The 19,642-nt window shown below is 47.9% G+C and overlaps 1 protein-coding gene across 1 annotated transcript in view; it reads left to right on the plus strand.

Moving 5' to 3' along the window:
• Nucleotides 1–19,548, plus strand: part of Pxylp1 (2-phosphoxylose phosphatase 1) — a 67,815-nt gene extending 48,267 nt beyond the window's left edge. The window contains exons 3-6 of the mRNA XM_010608211.3: nucleotides 1,806–1,964; nucleotides 2,803–2,929; nucleotides 12,686–12,825; nucleotides 17,192–19,548. Of these exons, the coding sequence (XP_010606513.1) occupies nucleotides 1,806–1,964; nucleotides 2,803–2,929; nucleotides 12,686–12,825; nucleotides 17,192–18,129 (1,364 nt within the window). The 3' untranslated portion in view covers nucleotides 18,130–19,548. The remainder of the gene's footprint in view (nucleotides 1–1,805; nucleotides 1,965–2,802; nucleotides 2,930–12,685; nucleotides 12,826–17,191) is intronic.
• The last annotated feature ends 94 nt before the right edge of the window (nucleotides 19,549–19,642 follow it).

A 19,642-nucleotide genomic window follows, 5' to 3' on the forward strand; every position in this document is an offset into this window, starting at 1 on the left:
GCAGTCAGTCTCTTTGGCCCTACATCTTGGAAGATGGAAATTGATATCATTTTAGAATAGATCCCCAGGCATAGATTAGTGGGATCAGGGACCACATACATATAAAATGCCGGCCAAACCCTTCCAGAAGTTTGTTCCAGTTTGCACCCTGCCTCCAGGGTGTGGAAGTATCCCGTTTCTCACACTCTTGCCAATATTGGATATTATCATCAAAGCACAATTTTCCAGTCTGATGGGGGAAAACAATTATATCTTGTTGGTTGTCTCACTTTGTATTTCTTTAACTGTGAATAGATTTGAGCATCTTTTCGTGTTTATTGGCCATTGGTATTCATTTTTTGGTAATTAGCCTTTTCATATCTTTTAATGATTTTTCAATTGTGGGGGTCTTATGGAATTTGGATATTAATCACTTGTCTGCTCTATATGTTGCAGATATTTTTCTCAATATATAGTTTGTCCTTTATCTTTGTTTATGGCAACTGTTTACCAAAGGGAAGCGTTAAATATTTATGTAGAAGAATTAGGGAATTTAAACAGATTTAGACAGTAACTGTTTTATCTGCTATTCGGAATATGAATATATGTATATTATATATATGGTGGTGATTAATAGACCTTTTAAAACTTAAATGGATCATGGTCATACTTCTTTATGTACATTTCCCTCAGTGGGTAGTTGCTGAGAGTACAGCTGTTACTGTACAGAATTCTAGAAAATCTGAGATACTACAAAGATGTTCTCCAAGATGGGAAGAATGGGCCCCTGAGACAAGGCTGCCTGGGGAGGGCCAGTGGCCGGGGAAAGCCCCAGCTGCCATTCTTGTTGACCAGCATCCAAAAGCAGAAAGAGCCTCTTTAGTGCTATGCATCGCTTCCTGCAAGCAAGGGAAGTGCAGCTGCCCATCATGTCCTGTGCGCCTCTGGTCTCATGCCCACCTTACCGGGGGATAGGGACGTGGTGATCGACAGTCGGCCAGATCCCCACAGAGGCAGGGCTGCTGGAGAGTCAAACATAACAGATTGCAAGACCCACACTTGACACCAGTAGTGGGGTGGGGAGGGCCGGCTGGAGGCAGTGGCATGAGTGCGGGTCAAGGCTCTGAGCACCGTGTCCATGTGCTGAGTTCTGGGCTCCCTTCTGCACAGTGAGGGTTAATGAGCAGATGCTGCGATTGGGCCAGTGGGCCACAGAGCCCAAATAGAGGATATGAACTGAGGTGTGTCAGACACTCACCTGTAGCCCTTAGCAGGCACTCTGTGAACAGGATTGTCCTCCTTGTGACTGTTACTAGAACTAGAAAGGGTGTCAGGACGAGGCCATCAGGCCCTAAGAAATTAGTATACAGCCAGGTATGGTGGTGCACACCTGTGACCCCGTCTACTCAGAAGGCCGAGGCAAGAGATCATAACTCCAAAGCCAGTCTGGGTGGGATATGGGGGTGCACACCTGTGACCCCGTCTACTCAGAAGGCCGAGGCAAGAGATCATAACTCCAAAGCCAGTCTGGGCAATTTAGCAAGACCTGGTCTCAAAATAAAAAATAAAAAGGGCTGGGACTCAGTGGTAGAACTCGCCTAGTCACAAACCTGCTAACTGGTGAGGAGCAGGAGGCACTGCTGAGACAGAGGTAGACTCAGTGGGCCAAGGAACACAGGAGGAAGCTGATGTCTTGCTACCCTGAGACCCACCCTAATTCTTCAGAGAGAGCAATCACAGTGATGTTCAGCCCCACCTCGGGCCACCATAGCTGGCCTGGCGCCTCAGTGACCGTACTGTCGTGACCTGCTCTGCTGTCCTTGCAGTCCACCTGATCCCTGTGCCGGCCACTAAAAATGGAGCAAGCAGCAAGAGTCGAAAGAGGATCTTGCCTGACCCAGCAACAGAGCCCCCTGTGACAGACCCCATTTATGAAGCTCTTCTGTACTGCAACATCCCGAGTGTGGCCGAGCGCAACATGGAAGGTAGGCCGGGCTATTCCACCCCACACAGCTATCAGTCCTCCAAGCAGCAGAGCTCAGTGGTTGGGAGTGAGACCTGCAGTTGCCACCAGGCTGTGCCCTGGGATGACTTCCTGAGTTCCTTGCCCCTCTGTGCAAGTGGGGTGACCAGCCGTGCCTGTGTGTGAGACAGAGTAATGGCTTTAAACGGCACCCAGGTCGTGAGTGGCCCCTAAGTGCTTACCACTGTCATGATCTCCAGGTGTCCTCCGTGAGATGAGAGATGACCTCGACTAGGCTCTAGGGCCTCACCCCAAGCTACCCTGCCTTCCACAGCCGACCCAGGGTAGACCGCGGGTGTGCACCCGGGGTCTGCTGGCGTGCTGCCTTGACGGTGTGGGAAAATGCAATTTCTCTAGGATCTTGGCTTTCATGAACGTGTATCAGGGATGGTGTGGAATATTTCTTTGTGCCCTGCTGTGTTTCGCGACTGATTTAAAGCTGGGGACTATTTCCAGTACTGGTAGCCTCCCCTGGTCTGCATGTGAGTGAGGCCTCATGAATAGTCTGCCCATATCTCCCGGCCTCAGCCCCAGCCACACCACCCTAGTGCCTTTCTGCCCCACCCAGGAGGCCTGGGACGTGGGCGGGACAGTCTTCTGTCCCACCTCTCAGCCTCTTTAACAGCCCTCACCCCCAGCACAGCAGTCCTGCCCATGGCCTGGGCCCCAGGCCGCAGCTGTCTCCCTGCTGCCGCTTCCTCTTCATTCCCAGCAGGGTACAGCCAGGTCTTCAACCAGCCCTCCGTAAAAGGGTTAATACTTATTAAATGATGACCAGACCGTGTGCTTCTTCCCTCCAGGTCACGCCCCACATCATTTTAAGCTGATCTCCGTGCATGTGTTGATTCGCCATGGGGACAGGTACCCGCTGTATGCCATTCCCAAAACAAAGCGGCCAGAAATTGACTGCACTCTGGTGGCTAACAGGTAAACTGCACTTTTTCTAGAGGTCATTTTCAAGCAGCTGCCGTCCTCCAGTGCTGGAGAATGATAGAGTGGAGGAGGGACCTGCACTCGGTCGGTGCATCCTGTGTGGAGGAGCCCGACCTTCAGAGCAGCCACAGTGCCGCACTGGCTGCCACTCTACAGCCGAGAAGACTGAGGCCCAGAGAGGCAGGGACAGCTGTTTCAGGCAACCCCGCAGATAAACTGAGGATTGAGTTCAGGCCAGTCGGAGGCCCGCTCTCTCATCTTGCTGTTCTTCACTTTGAGAAAACTGGGACGCAGTGAAGTGAGCACTGGGTTAGGAGGCCTCCGAAGCAGCCCAGCTGTTCCACTGGGGCAGCAGGCAAGTCCCTCGGTCTCTGGGCTCAGCCTCGCTTCTCCGAAATGGGGCTGCTGCTGCTGCTGGATTGGGATGAGGAGGAAGGGACGTGACACAGGGACAGGTGTGCTGGCGACTGTAAAGATGTATGCCTGTGAGACAGTATTCCAGCCGTGTAATTTTTTACAGCAACAAAGACAGTTTGATCTCTGTTGAAAGCCCTTAGGATGAAAAATAATTGAGCAGAGAATGGAAATTACACATATGGAAATGGCACACCCTAAAATGAGAAACACGGTTAGCAATAAATAGATGGGCCTGGCCTAAGCGGATGTGTCGGGGGCCGCATAGCGTCCCCAGCAGAGTTTACTGCAGGCAGTCGGAGGTGGAAGGCGGTGCTCAGCGGGGAGACGCTCTCTTCACGGGATGCTCGTGGAGCCCAGCCTGCCTGGCATGGCCAGCCTGGTGCAGCTGTGCATCGCCTTGCCACATCCCGGCTCCTTTGAAAAGTGGCATAATCCAGGGGCTCGGGTTAATTCTCTGCTGGCTGTTTGTAGGGAAGATTAAACAAACGCCTTTATGTGAAGACACCACGAGGCTCTTCCCCACTTTCCCTCGTGCTGGGGGTCACAGTGCTGGCCACCTGGGTACTCGTGTCTTGTCTCCTACATTCAGCAAACAGAGATGCGCACCCTGTGCCTCTGGGTCAGAAAACAGGCAGGGTGAGGTCCAACCCACTCAGAGGACCATGCAGACCACAGCTTTCCCCTAGGCTGAGCCCCCACCCCACCTTTAGTTCCTCTTTCCGCTGAGATCCTCCGCCCTCAGTCCTCCACTTCTGCTGAGTCCCTTTGCTCTGTGCCTTTGTGCCTGCTGTACCTCTCTGTGCTCCATCCCTGCCTGGCCAACTCCTACATTCCTTCGAGGCCCTATGAGATTCCCCCTCCTCTGGGCAGCCTCCCCTAGACTGAGCCTGCCTCACACTGAGCAGGGAGCCACACGGCAAGAGTGTCAGAGCATGCAAAGTCCGAGTAAGACTGTCAGAGCCACCTCTCCAGCGGCCTTAGTGCAAGGGTGGAGGTCACTTGTGCTGGGCATTAACCCTTCAGTTCCTGGAGCCTGGGGGATGTACGCCAGCATGTGGGGTGGGGAAAGTGGCTTCTCCAGCAGTGCAGGATTTCAGTGTGTCAGCAACTGGCACAGTGTTTGCTTCAGCCACGCATATCCTAAAGTTGGAATGATACAAAGATTAGTGTGGGCCCTGTGCGTGCATGACGCGCAAACAACGGGCACAGCCCCGCTGCTGCTCTCTGGCTGAAACTGGTTGTTTAAACAACTGAGGCGAGGAGACCACTAGGTCTCTGAGCCGGGAGGACCCAGGCCCACCTCAGCAGCAGTCGGGCTGCACCCTCCCAGAAAGGAGAATTGGAATGGCTTGGCTCAGAGGGGTGTCTGCCCAAGACTAACCAGCTGTTGCGACAAGGTCTTGGAGGCCCCTCTGTCTGTTCCCGGAGAGGGGCTCACTGGCCAGAGGCCCCCAGCAGAGAGCAGGGTTTCCCCTGGGCAATTGCACTTGGCTCCACCCTCCCCAGACTGTGGCCTCCTCCAGGACCTGCTCCCTGTTTCACCAGGTCCACTCTGGAGCCTGACACAGAAGAGTTGTTGGGCATTTGTCATGGCTTATATCTAGATGACCCCCAAAGCCTCATGCTGTCAGAAGTGGGGCCCTCCAGAGGTGGCTGGATCTAGAGTGTGTGAATATGGATTAAGGGTGGAATGTTGGGATTACCAGTGTGTGATACTGGAAGCCCTGTCCTGGGTGGCAGCCTGGATAGAATAGGAGAGGAGAGAGGGAAGGCAGGTGGCTGCTGCTGCTGTTGCTCACTGCCTTCCACCTTGCCATGAGCTGTTTCTCCTCTGTGATGCCCTTCTGCCGTGCCGCTCAGCTTTGGAACTAGCTAAGTACGGACTGAAACCTCTACCAACTGTGAGCCAAATAAGCCTTTCCTCCTCTAACTTTGGGTGTTGGGTATTTTGTCTCAGCAGCGAGAACATTGTGGAACGAACACAGGGTCTCTGTGAGGATCGTAGGGCATGAGTACCTGCTATGCATTCCTGCAGTGTCCCTCTTGATGGATTTAAGCCATGGCCATGGAATTCCCTGAAAGCTCTGCAGCCTGTTTAACACTGGGCAAGTCATTGCCCTCTCTGGGCCTCTTACTCCATTGTGGAACACAGATAATGATACCTGCCTCATGTCACCCTTGAGAGGTCTACATAAGATGATGGGCTAAAGCCTTCAGGTTTCTCCACACCAAGGACCTTATAAGTGTAGCCCGTAGAAGTCTGGAGGACTTCAGACCCTGGCCTCTTTCCCTCTCTGCAATGGACATGGTCACCAGGCCAGAACTGTAAGCCCCTGATGTGGCCACCTCAGGCAGTATGCAGAGCTAACTTAAGAGGAGGCCAGTCGCTCTGGTTGTCTCTATCCTCATTTTCCTTTGCCTAGTTTTCACTGTGTTACCTCCTGTATCTATAGGAGCTACTTTAAATGGTCTGTGGAAGAGGGCAGAGTGTGCATGTTCAGTTACTATAGTCCCCCTGATCTTACATCTTGCTCTCCACATTTTAGGTTACCTGCGGTCAATAGCAGTCCAGAAATATTAAATGGAAAATTCAGGAAATGAAGAAAGACTATATTCACCTAACTTGTATTACCATACGTTGTTATAACTATTCCATTCTATTATTGGTTTTACTGTTGATTTCTTATAAACTGAACCATAGCATAGATGCCTAACTTCTAAATTAAGCTGTATGATACACGTGCATGGATAGAGAATACGGCATGCACAGTTTGATACTACCTGCAGTTTCAGCACCCTCTGGGTTCCATGGAATGTAACCTCTGCAGCTAAGGGGGACTGCCGTATTGTGTCATTTAATCAGCTGCACCTTTACACCCAGTAAAAGCCAACGTAGCATGAACAGGAACCCCAAGGCAGTGGACCCACTCTGGGCCGACAGCCGCCCTAGGATGTGTGCTCTGAGTCCCTGCCGTGCCTGCTGCCTTCCCAGCTGCTCCTGAGTCAGTAATCCTGTGACTTCCTAATGGGCAGTGAGGCCCAGAGGGTACCCATTCCTCTGCTCCAAAAGGGGCTCTCTGGGCCAGCAGGTGGGGAGCACTGAGCTCAGTCCCCCAGAAGCCTGTTGTCCACACAAGCCAGTTGCTACCAAGTTCTACCCACATCAGCCCATCTCATCCCTCTCAAGGTTTTTGAAGGGGAAGCTGCCTGTCTACAAACGCCATGTCTTTTATGAGAATGATGCTGTTTTGGCCTCATAATATTATGCTTAGCCAGCATTAAGATCATTAGCCATGTATATAACTGTTTAGTAAATGCCTTTTTATATTAATAAAATAATGAATCAAATATGCTTCTCTATATTCAAAAAAGAAAAACATTGACCTTAGTCAGCATTCAGCAAATCTTAGTTTTATGTTCCTGGCGTTTGCAAGGTCCTGTCCGGCTCTTAAGCCAGAAGGCAGTACATGAGCAGGCTGTGAATGAAGTGGAGCCAGCCCTGTAAAGATCTGGGAATGAATGTCCGGATGGAAGGAGCAGCAAGTGCAAAGGGCCTGGGGCTAGAAAAGCTGGGCATGTGTGAAAGCCAGCAGGACCAGTGCTGGCCGCCCTGCAAGAGTAAGGGCAGAGCAGATAGCAGTGGCAGCTGCATTGGAGAAAGAAATGGAAGAAGAGAAGATGTGCATGAGGAAGTGGTTTGACACATTTAGAGCATGGCCAGAAGAGGGAAGCCAGGCCAGCCTGGGCAGGGAGAGGGGAGGCGCAGGAGCAAGTTGGGTAGCATGATGGGAAATGGCCTCTCAGATGGAGAGATCGACCTGGGCAGACCGGGTGGGGCACAGCTGGGCACACTGAGGCCCCGGAGTTAGTGCGGAGTGCAGATTAGGCCGTCTGATGTGTCGCGTGCTCTGCTAGGGAGTGGGGGCTCCAGGCACAGAGATGCTGGGCAGTGAGATGAGGCCATGAGGGTCTCTGTGAGCCGCAGTGTGGGCGTGGCGGGGGAGCTGCTGGTGCCGTTTATGTCGTGTTGGAGCCCTCGCCCTGAAACACGGCCTCCCAGGCTTCCTCTGTTCTTCCGCCGCGCCTCCCGTCTGACCCACCTGCGGCTCCCTCCCCTTCCTCGTGCTGCCCGTGGGTGCTCCGCTGTTCTGTCTCCAGAGGGCGCTCCTCACAAGCCGCTGGATAGCCACTTCCCGCACTTCTCCAACCCGACCCCCATCACCTTCTCAGTAAGGCCTGTATAGAACACGCCAGTTAGATGACAGGGCGCTCTTCTTTAGCACACGCTCCTTACTGTCTTCTTTTTGCCATAGCAGCTGTTACCTCCTAACACACATTTGTGGCTTTCATTGCGTACTGTCCGTTGCCCCAGGCAAGAACACAAGCTCCTTCCCTGAGGGCAGGGTATTTTGTTTTGGTTCACAGCTGTTACATCCCAAATGCCTAGGACAGTGCCTGATACATGGGCAGGGTGTGATAAATGTTTGTGGGGTGAATAAATGATGGACGCTGGAACTCGAAGTGGCAGCAGAGATGGAGGGGTTGGGCCTTGGAAAAGGTCCGGGTGGGATGTCTAGACTTTGGGACAGGCTAGGTAGGATGCGGGGGCAGTGCACAGGTTTCTGATAGGGCTTGTGCTGGTTATGCTGCTCTTGCCTGAAATAGCACAGAAGAAAGAGGGGAAGCTGAAACTGCAGGCTGCCATGCTGTTTGTGAGCCATCTTCACATATTCTAGTTTCTGATTGGCAGTAGGCTGTGCAGTTTGGGGACTCAGAAGCACTGTCTTGCTGGGAGGTGGATGTTTGAAGGCCTTCACCAAGCCCATGGCTTGAATGAAATCTCAGTCAGAATCTGTGCAGCGAGGCAGGAGCCCAAAGCAGAGGCCTGGAAAGCACCACCCTGTGGTAGGCACAGGGAGAAGAGGACCCCAGGGGTGACACTCAAGTCACAGCCAGGAGAGTGATGCTAAAAGAGCTGTGGAAGGCCCAACCCATGGAGCAAGAGGTCCAGAGGGCTAAGAACTGAGAAAATGGCACTGGTCATATCTGTGTAGAATTTCATTTTATTGAAATTGGAAAGAACAGATTCTTTAATTGGCTTAAACTTTTAAAATCTGCTGTGATTTCATTTCAGCTTCCTGCCAGGCGATCTGTGCTGAACTGTTTACTGATAAATGATCCTGGTCTTACACCTTTCTCAGGCAGCTTCAGTGTTCTGTGCAGATGTCAGACATAGGTCAGATGCAGGTTGGTCTCCGGTTTCTGTGTGGAGCTTTGTAGCATAAACAGATATGAACAATGCATGTAAAAATGTAAATAAGAACACTAAAGAGAAGGAGTTTGTCTTAGTTACTTTTCCTGTTGTGGAGAGGTCTATTTAGTTACAGTTTGTAGAGGTTTTAGTCCCTTATTGGCTGGCTCCAAGGCAGGGTAGCACATGGCAGAGGGCAACTGGTCCATGGGAGAAGAAAAGTAAGAAAGCAGCAAGGGACCTTAACAGCATCTTTTAAATTATCTAGCCTACTTGGGGTGGGTAGCACACACTCTTAATCCTAGTGCCCTCAGGCCTAGCATTGCACCCTGAATCAATCACACATTCCAGATTCAGCTACCTCAGAAATAGTCCCATTTAAGGCTGCATGAGGCTTTGGGAGGACATCTAGACACAGACAATAACAAAGTTGAAGGCTTTAAACAGTAACACTTGATTTTTCAGTTTTCATTATGAAAGTAGCTTTCTAATGAAGTCACAGGTGAGTTTTGCCTGAACAAAAATCCATCCTTGCAGATAAATCATTCCTGTATTAGTAAGTTCAAGCTGTTGTAACAGTGTGACTCAAGAACACATTGCCTTAAATAGCAAAGAAGTTGGGCTGGGGATTTAGCTCAGTGGTTCCACCACCTGCCTCACAAGCACAAGGTCCCAAGTTCGATCCCTAGTACCAAAAATAAATAAATAACAAAGAACTTTCTTTCTAACTGGGTATGGTAGTAAAGCAGGAAACAGTGTGGACCCCCGCACAGATAACTCTTCAGCATGAAGATAGGAGCAAAACACAGCTTTTAATGATGCTGGTGGCTCAGCGAGTGACTCCTGTCAGTCTTGAGAGCCTGAAATAGAAGTTTTTGCTTCCTTATATACTCTTTTTACACCTACAAAGATTAGTTCCATTGAAGTTTCCCTGGGAATATATCAAGCAGGATTTATACAAAACAGAGCAGTGGAGAGGGGGCAGAACAAAGAGTTCTGGCAGGATTTTCTGAGTCCGTTATACTCCTTTGGCAACAGATTACAGAAATTGTCATGGCTGCTCAGGTATATTCTACAAAGAGCATAGTTATCTAGTTAACCCATAATTGCCTAATAACACAGTTGACCCATAGTCGCCCAATTCCATATGGAGGGGTGGTCTCCTCTCTCGGTAGTACATACCTATAATCCCTGTGTTGCAGAATTTGAGACAGGAGAAACTACAGGTAAAACAGGAGGATTTTATTCTAGCATTTCAGGTGCACACCAACCCAACAAACTTGCGTCCAAAGGCAGAGTCCTAAACAAAGGAAATGCTCCAGTTTTTATACAGTTGGTTGAAGGGGGCTGGCACAATACTTGTAGGTGGGCAAACAAGGTTACAGAGTGGGACAAAGGCAGCTATTCATACAGCGACAGCTTTATATCTTAGCCTTGAACAAAAACAGAATCCTGTGAGAACAGGATTCTCAAGATCTTGTTTATAGGAACAGGGATGTTAATCTTATCTGTACCAGGCAGAAGATGGCAGCCACAAGGAAGGAGAGGGTTTGAGGGGAAATTGCTCAAGGCTGGGAAAGTTTATTTTTCTCTAAGTTTTGCTTTACCAGCATTCTGGGAGGCTGAAGCAGGAGGATCCTGAGTTGAAGCCCAGCCTAGGCAACTTAGTGACTTAGTAAACACTGTCTCAAAATTTAAAAATAAATAAAGAGCTGAGAATGTAACTTAGTGTGCAGGCCCTGGGTTCAATCACCAATATGACAAAAAAGAAAAAAAAAGCTGCTGATTTCTTTGCGGCTCCACCTGGTCACACTGGGATTGGGTTGTTGCTTCCACCGTCCCCCAGGATGTGGACTGGGTGGCCTGGGTTGTTGCCATAGCAAAATAGTGGCCAGAGAGAAGAAAGAGAATGTGAAGTAGTCTAAACCCAGAAAGGGCACACACCCTTCCATTCAACTGGCAAATACTTAGTCGTGTGGCTCTACCTAACCTCTAAGGCATCAGATACGGGAAAACCACGCTGCCAAGAAGAGGAGAAAAGATTTTAGTGCACCACTAATGGTGCACCCACAATAGCACTGGTTTTTAATACTTCTGTCAGGGTCTGCATACTTTAACAAATACTGTGGGACTCATAACATTCATCGTTACAGACTGTGAAAGGTGTGGTGCTTTCGCACAGCATCTAAGGATCCTGCACAGTTGAGTTCACTCATGTAAATTTCCCGAGCTTTAACCATGTGCTAAGTACTCTCCAGCCTCCAGGGGTAGAGCCTGGGATAGGCAGGCAGGGCTTGGGCAGTCAGGTCTGGGACAGAGCCAGAGACTCAGATTACCTAGTCCTCCTCCTGCAAAGGAGTACATCCATTTGTTGTCTGTTCTGTAGCCGAAGTTATTCCTCCATGAATCTTCCGCTTTCCATGTCACAAAACAAAACACCTATACTGAATACAGTTAGACATCAAAACATCATTCAGTAGACAACTGAAAACCTAGGCCTCAGCAAACACATTCAGTAGTGAAGTTCCATTTCTAAAATTATCAACAAAGCTTTCTCAGATCCTCAGAAATCTCCAGCCTGAAACAATGGCCTAGAACAGGACATTTGAGCCTTGCTGATGGATGGTCTTCACTCATGTGGATTCACTTTGGCAGCCTTGTTGTCAGTCTGGGCATTTTATATCCTAGTTTGCAAACATTTATGTGCATTAGCCTGAGGCAAAATGAAAGGCTCTCTGTGTTTATGGAAAGACATAATTCCCTGCAGCCAGCCAGGGTGATTTGTTAGACTTTGCTGCACGTTGGAATTAGTATTGTCTAATTTTAAAACATCTTTTTTAAAAGATGGATTTTTCCAGCTTTATGTTTTTGAAAGATAGTAAATTCATTTTGGCAGCTATTTTTAAAGCATTGCCAAAGTTAATTGGGCTTTCAGACTGCAGGGGTTTGTATTAGAACAATTTATCTTTGCTTTCTTTCATACATTGATTTGTATTCAGTGTAGTTGTGAACTACTCTGTCCACTTCTGTATGCTGGAAAATGTATACACGTTCACAGGCTATTTCATTATTCAAAGAGAAGGAATGTACATAGGTCATTTCATTATCCAGGAAAATTATATACAAGGGCTAGAAAGATAAATTATATCTTGATGTACATGTGTACCTGTAGCAGAAATATAGATAATCTCTGATCCCATAATTAAACTGTTTTTTAGCTATAAATGTATGTGCACTATAAACTGTAAAGAGCTACAGTCTTAGTTAATTAGCTGGGGCAGGAGGATCCCAAGTTCAAGCCCGGTCTGGACAACTAGGCAAGACCCTTCTTCAACTTAAAAAAAAAAAAATAATAAAGGGTTGGGAATGCACCTCAGTTTGAAGGTCCTGGGTTCAGTGCCCACTACTGTAAAAACGGCAGGGGTGGGGGTTAGAAACAGGTGAAAATAAGGTGTGTTGTGCATTGGGGGAAAGGGGGCACTGGCTTGTTGTGGCCGGGACCATTTTGGAGCAGAGAGAGCCCCTGAGGGAGGACCGTCAGCAAGGTTGGGCCAGAACAGAGGGACAGGCCACGCCGGCTCTTTCCAGCACTGGCAGTGTGGAAGGGCAGCATTGTGCCGGGGCTGCCTGTGCAGGCCCCTCCTCTAGCTGTGGAGAAGACAGAGTGAACAGGCCATGCCTGAACAGTAGGAAGGCCAGTGAGAGCCCGGGGCCATCTAGGAGAGCTGCCTGCCAGAGGCCAGAAGCCAGGTCGTGGCCGTGAGCGTGAAGGCAGAAGAGGTGGAGGACTGGTGGCAGGTGTGCATCTGAGGTGGAGAAGCCAAGTCCCTGCCCTGTGGCGGCATTGGTGGTGGCAGAGTGTGGACAGCCTGGTAGAGGGCAGAACTGAGCCCCACAGTGCCGTGTGCAACACAGGTGAGATACGCAAGGTATCCTCACAGAGAGGGTATTTTATACATAGTTGAGCCCCAAGGAAATTGGAATTTAAAAGTCATTGAGCAGAACCAGTGACTGTGAGTGACAAAGACTGTGCTTTGACTATTTGGGAGGCTGACTGCTAATTCTCTGTGTTTTTTCTCTAGAAAACCGTATCACCCGAAACTGGAAGCTTTCATTAGTCACATGTCAAAAGGATCCGGAGCCTCTTTCGAAAGCCCCTTAAACTCTCTGCCGCGTCACCCCAACCACCCTGTGTGTGAGATGGGAGAGCTCACGCAGACAGGTAGGTGCACGACTGCCACCCCTCCCCACCCTCCGCGAGCCCTTCTCTTTTCCAACACTGGAGCCAGTACTCTGGGAGAGGGCCGTGGGGCTCCAAAGTGGCAACGAGAGGAGCTCAGAGGCTCCAGGGTACCCACTTAACGTCTGCTTTCTTCAAATTAAAATGACCTTTCTTCTCATTACAAAAGCAACACGTTTCCAAAGAGAAATTACAAAAGACAAAAAAGCACCCCCCCAAAACAACAGGCCCTGAGTAGTAGTCTTTCTTCCTGTACTTAGGGGCACACACATACATGAGTGTCTTACTAAACACACTTTTGTAACTGACTTTTATGGGGATCATCTTTCCCTGTCAGTGTTCATCTACATCATGGCAGTGGCTGCTTATTATTCCACTAAGGATGAACTGTAATTTACTTAGCTAATCTCACATATTCTAGGACTTACTGTACAAGATCTCAGGGAGACAAACACATGAGCGATTCCTGCTGTGCCTGGAATCTGTATGCCTAGTCAGGTTCTCCCAGAAGCCCATCTTCCCCTCTTCAGTCTAGTTGTACCACTGTGCCCTGAGTTAACTGTGGGGTCACCTTTACCAGGAAGAGAAGGGACTGGTGGTTCCCTGTGATGTTCCAGGTTCCTAGTTCTTCAGACCAGAACTTCAGAGGACCTTTGCTGGGTCCCCAGCCTTGGTGAGAGAACCAGGAAGACCAGTTGCCACACTGATTTCTTTTTCTGTCAGTATTGTAAGGTCTCGGTTTAGATCGAAGGAGGGTCTCTGTCCTATAGTTGGCCCTACTGGGTTTGGCCAGGCTTCCGTAATTATTCCACAATTATTGAGGGAATGATGTTGAGTGACAAGCAGAAGCCTATGGAGGATTAGCTTTGGCTGAAGAGTTGCACTTAGTACCATGCACACAAACTCTGTGTTAGTTTAGAACAGGGATTTTCATCCTACCCAATCTGACACCCCTTTTATTTATGAGCATTCACAAATATTTGATTCTCAGCTACCCTGAAGTGAAATTTCAATATAATATAACCTTTTTATTTCTTAATTTTTAAAGAAAAGTTAGATCAAATAACCTCTAACAAGCAAAAGAAAACATTTATTATATAATTCTGTGTGTCGCAGCGTCGATGCTTAGGAATAGCTAAACTAGAAAATATAGTGAAGTAGTCAAATATCTGCACCTGACTGTGACAGCCACAAATGCAGATGACTGAGGGATGTCATATTAGTGACTCTAATACAACACAGCATTTTGTGGTTCTTCTGACAAGTTCTGCTCAGAACAAAGTACAGATGCTCCTTAACTTAAAGTCATTCCTAGAAATTCAGTGGATGTTAAAATTATGCAAAAATTATTTTATGTTTATAGACACAAAAAAACACCATTAGGTTCTAGACTAAAGTATGCAGGCAGCTTTTTGCCATGAGAATGTCTTGTGGCACATTCAAAAGTCATGTGGGACCCAGCTCACTTGACCCACGTGGGGACTGTCCAGACCCAGTCCACCACCGCGTGCCAGGAAAGCCCTTCCCCGTGTTACCATGGAAATTCAAGTGAGAATGGAAATGTATTCAGAAAGATTCAGGATGACTTGGATTCCAAAGGCAAGAATGCGATCAGGCTTCCAGAGACTGGAAGTAGGAGCACAAGGCTGTCTCATCGGTCCCTCTTGCTATGGCTTTTTGCTGTGTCTGCTGACACAGTAGTCGTAGCCACAGCTAGAGAGGAATTAGCAGCTCAGATTCTTTTTTTTTTTTTTTTCCCTCATTGAGTTTATTGGTACATTTTAGGTATACAGTACAGTTGCATTCATGATTGGAATCTTGTACCTCTCCATGACAGGTCTTGATTCTCATTTTTTCCCCTTGTCCCTGCTCTCCCTTCACCCCCTCCTCCCCTCCCCATTTACAAACACTTTATTTCCATTTTTTCATTTTCTCATTTTTTTCTTTTCCCTGTTACCTTTCCCCAACCCTTCCCATTTCCCTACACCTTTAGCCCTTTTCTTCCTATTTCACACTGGTCCTTCATCGGCTGTGGTGAGGAGTCAGGATGAGGGGTAGCAAACAGGGCAGAGGGACCCCACCTCTCCATCCAGGGGCTGTTCCCTTAGAAGAGGTTGGGAAGAGTTCACACAATTAGAGGTAAACCATTAATTTGGACTTTTCTTCTCAAATGATCTATCATCTTCTTTATTTTCTAGGTTAGTATTACCCTAGAAATCATTTTTTTCCCCCGTAGTACCATTTATTCCCATTCCTGTGATCTTTTTAATGGTCACTTTTATCTTCTATTTTAAATGTTATTAAAAATGCATAGCTGTTATGATCATGATTTGTAACTAGCACAGTGTGCCGCCCCGCAGTGCCTTCCTCCTTGGCTCAGGAGGCCCCAGCAGTCACTGAGCACAGGAGGTGGCCAGATGCTATGGTGAAGACAGTGGTACCGCTGAAAGCTGCAGGGCCTCAGAGAATTAGCACAGCCTGGTGACAGACCTGTCACCTCTTTCACCAGGGCTGGAGGTGAATGAAAGTGGATAGTGGTTATAGAGTGCCTTGTATAGTGCTGGCCTGTGATAGACTCTCAGTGAACACAGCTAACTCTGCCATACAAGAAGCCCCTGAGATCAGGGAGGACCTGCTGATTTGACCTGGGAGAGGATGCAGGAAGGCTCTGCAAAATGAGGTGAATGAATGGAGCTAGGTGCTGGCCGTGGGAAGGGAGAACAGCATGAACTGGGTTATGAGAACGTGGAGTGTGTTTGAAGAGGATAAAAGGACCTAACTGACTAAAACTTTGTGTTTCTGCACGAAAATGGAGGGGAAAACACCAAGCAGGGACTAAAAACACAAAATTGGGGCCAGACGGGCCTTGAGTTTTAGCTCTGCCACTTCTTAACTGTGAGGACTCAAGGTCTTAGTTTCTCCACCCGTTGTATAAGGAAAAAGGCTGCTAACAGTACTACACTTTCCTCTGTAGGTTTTTTGTAGGAATTAAATGAAAAATGCCTTGCATACAATAAGCATCCCACCTTTAATATATTTTGCATAATCTAAGATAGGCCCAGAAGTGAATTGGGGTCAGACCCAGTTTCTTCATTTTTGTCACTTATGATTTGCCTCCTTTTGCAGATCATTTCCCGGATGCTAAGACTGGTCCCAGCCAGGTCCCCGAGGGAATTCTGCTCTTGGGCTCTTCATTCACTGTGAGACTCAGGCATCCTCTGTGGCTGAGACATGGATGTAGTTAAGGGAATCTCTGCGCTAGTTCTTTCCCGCTGTCTCGTAATTTTCAGCCTCATATGCCTCATCCTGGTGTGGAATTGCCCACGCTATTTAGACATCTGAACAAATTGCATTAGTGGACATCGGGCCTGTGTGGTTCACACCCTCAGCAAATTCATGCTCGTTACTGAGATAGCCTCCCCGATGCCCTTCAGGCTGAAGTGTAAGCTTGCTGTCGACTTCCATGTTTCCTTCTCCTGCTTGATAATAAGGGTTTTTCTTTTCTTTAAAGTCAATTTATTGTTGTACCATGGTAGTGTAGAGACGAAATGATAGTAAACGGTAGGCTTACAATTCTTGCTTCCACCCACCCTCCTTTCCAGGCCCCATCATCTCTAGGAAACCATTGACATTAGCTTTTCCTACCTCCTTCCAAAATGTCATGAACAATGTGGGCAGCTGCAAACACATATTCTCGTTTTCCGCTCTTTTTTTATTTGAGAGGAGCACAATAAGCATACTCTTCTGTAATTTGGTTTTGTAAAAATATATCCTATCTGGGGATTGGAAGCTTGTGGATGAATCCGAGAAGGCCCTTCCGGGACTAGGCAGAATCTTTCCCCCAGAAGGCCAGTGGAGACCCTCAGTGTGCAGTGCAGGGGAGAGGACCAGGCTGTGAGCAGGTAACTGACGGTAGTCTCCACCTGATGAATGTCACAGAGCCATCCTGGCACTGAGGATCATCGTGTCCCTGCACAGTGACGAATGCTCACCTCAGGCCCATGCCTGTCACAGCCTAGACACCCTGCTGGGTGTTTCCTACACTCTGTGGCCCACCGGTCATGACACTTTCCCCAGAGAAGGGGCAAGCTGTGCAGGAGAGGGAGGGAGGCAGATGGTCCTTAGGCCCGCCACGAAGGCCATTCCCCAGTCAGCTCACCCCTTTACAGACACCCCAAGAAGTTGAGACGAACTCATTCTTGTAATTTCCACGTGGGGAAATGAGCTTCATTATATTATCTTACACTGGTCTGAAACATTCCAGAGTTGGGCAGTGCCTCGCCTTCCCCTTGCTGTCCCTTGTGCCAAGCTAGTAGTCAGGAGAGGCTTGTGTCACCCTGTGTTTCAGGAGTCGTGCAGCATTTGCAGAATGGCCAGCTGCTGAGGGACATCTATATAAAGAAACACAAGCTCCTGCCAAATGACTGGTTTGCAGACCAGCTTTACCTAGAGACCACTGGGAAGAGCCGCACCCTACAGAGTGGGCTGGCCTTGCTCTATGGCTTTCTCCCAGATTTTGACTGGAAGAAGATTTATTTCAGGCACCAGCCAAGCGCCCTTTTCTGCTCTGGAAACTGTTACTGCCCACTGAGAAACCAATATCTGGAGAAGGAGCAGCGTCGTCAGTACCTCCTGCGGCTGCAGAACAGCCAGCTGGAGAGGACCTATGAGGAGATGGCCAGGATCGTGGACATCCCCAACAAGCAGCTGCGGGCTGCCAACCCCATAGACTCCTTGCTCTGCTATTTCTGCCACAACATCAGCTTCCCCTGCACCAGAAGCGGCTGTATTGACATGGGGCACTTCAAGGTGATCAAGATGCATCAGATAGAAGATGAAAAAGAGAGGCGCGAGAAGAAACTGTACCTTGGGTACTCACTGCTGGGTGCCCACCCTATCCTGAATCAAACTGTTAGCCGGATGCAGCGTGCTGCCAAGGGCAGGGAAGATGAGATCTTCACCCTCTACTCCGCTCATGATGTCACTCTGTCACCCGTTCTCAGTGCTTTGGGCCTTTCAGAAGCCAGGTTCCCAAGGTTTGCAGCCAGGCTGATATTTGAGCTCTGGCAGGACAGAGAAAAGCCCAGTGAACATTCGGTTCGGGTTCTTTACAATGGAGTTGACGTCACGTTCCACACGTCTTTCTGCCAGGACCACCACAGGCGTTCTCCCAAGCCCATGTGTCCTCTTGAGAACCTCGTCCGCTTTGTCAAAAGGGACATGTTTGTGGCCCTGGACGGCACTAGTTCTAGTTACTATGATGCGTGCCACAGGGAAGGAATCTAAAAGGTACATGGTACGGCACTATAGAACCTATACTGATACAGAAGGCAGGGAAGAGTCCACTCCCAATTCTGTGTGCTGCTAAGAGTGTAAGAGTATTGATTTTTTAAAAGCTAAAACTTGTGTTTGGGAGCCATGTAGGTGGTTCAGGATGAACAGTAAGCACATAGCTGTAATCTGGTACGAGAGTCACTTGATACAAAATGGCCAGCTTATAGAGAAAAGAAGGTACTGTATCACAGCCAGACTTGGCTTACAATGCCAGAATATTATTCAGTATAGAAAGTTGCCAACCCAAGTTCATATTCTTTTGGCCTGTCGTGGAACCAGCAGAACCTCAGCCAGAATTTTCTTGATCTTGAACATTTCTACCTTGTCCTTGTTCCAGTGAAAATTTTCCTGTGGTGATTTATCTAAAACAGAGAGTAATTTTCTTCTCTAAAGGGCTACAAAGTAAATATTTCAGATGGTATGGACCACAAGGCTGCACATAGTTTGTATCGCAGGTACTCAGCTCTGCTCTAGTAGCATGAAAGTGGCCACAAACCACACACAGAGGAGTAAGTGTGGCTGTGTTCACGGGCATACGAAGCTCATAGGCTGCAGTTTGTCGACCCCTCATTTTACAAAACAGGCTCTGTTGTACTCGCACTTCCAACACTCGGATGAGAGCCAGTTGAATACCAAGAATTATTCAGCGGCCCCTCCAGTAATTTCTGCTAGCAACACAGAGCAGGGTCTGCATCTGACACTACAACAACACTTGATGGGGAATAAACATTTGAATGCGAACGAATCATAGAAATATGATTAGAATAATACTTGATGTTCACAATGATTGTGGTACAAGATAGTTTTAAGTATTTTCAAATATCTGTCTGCTGTAGTCTATTTGCTGTACATGCTGAAACTTTTGTATTCCATTTAGTATTTTTATAGTTTAGGAAAATATTTTCTAAGATGAGTTTTAGATGTGCTTTTATTCCTATAGTATGTTCAATTTCCTGTACCTGTTTGGTGGTTGGAAGGAGGCTAGAAGCGGCATTCAGGTACTTTTTTCCAAAACGACTAGTGATGGCTCATTCTTTTTGACAAGCCATCAAATTGGATCAATTTTTAAACCATTTTCATCTCTTTCAAATGGCAAATTGCAATTGATTTTTAAATACGTTTTTAGAAGAACTTTGTTACTAGATAGTTAAATAATATTTCTAAGGTATTTTATATATTAGAAGCAATTGAATTAAGTCTGTGATTTCTGAATGAATGGTGCTAGTTCTCTTCGTAGAAATGTAAAACATGCAAGTGCGATTCTCCAGTGGCATTGGCATCCCATCCCTTCTCTTCATTTTATTTGTCCGGTGTTGTGTTGGAATGTGTCTGTTTCTATAAATAAATTTTTGAAGAATACTTATCCTGTACAAGGAATGGTGTGCGCCCATGAGTCATCCCCGTTCTTTTCACATGAGGAATAGCATTTTAAACATTTATTTTAACTAGGGCTGGGAACTTGGCT

This window comes from Fukomys damarensis, unplaced genomic scaffold (genome assembly GCF_012274545.1).
Source record: "Fukomys damarensis isolate Sample0158 unplaced genomic scaffold, DMR_v1.0_HiC HiC_scaffold_37, whole genome shotgun sequence".
NCBI lineage: Eukaryota > Metazoa > Chordata > Mammalia > Rodentia > Bathyergidae > Fukomys > Fukomys damarensis.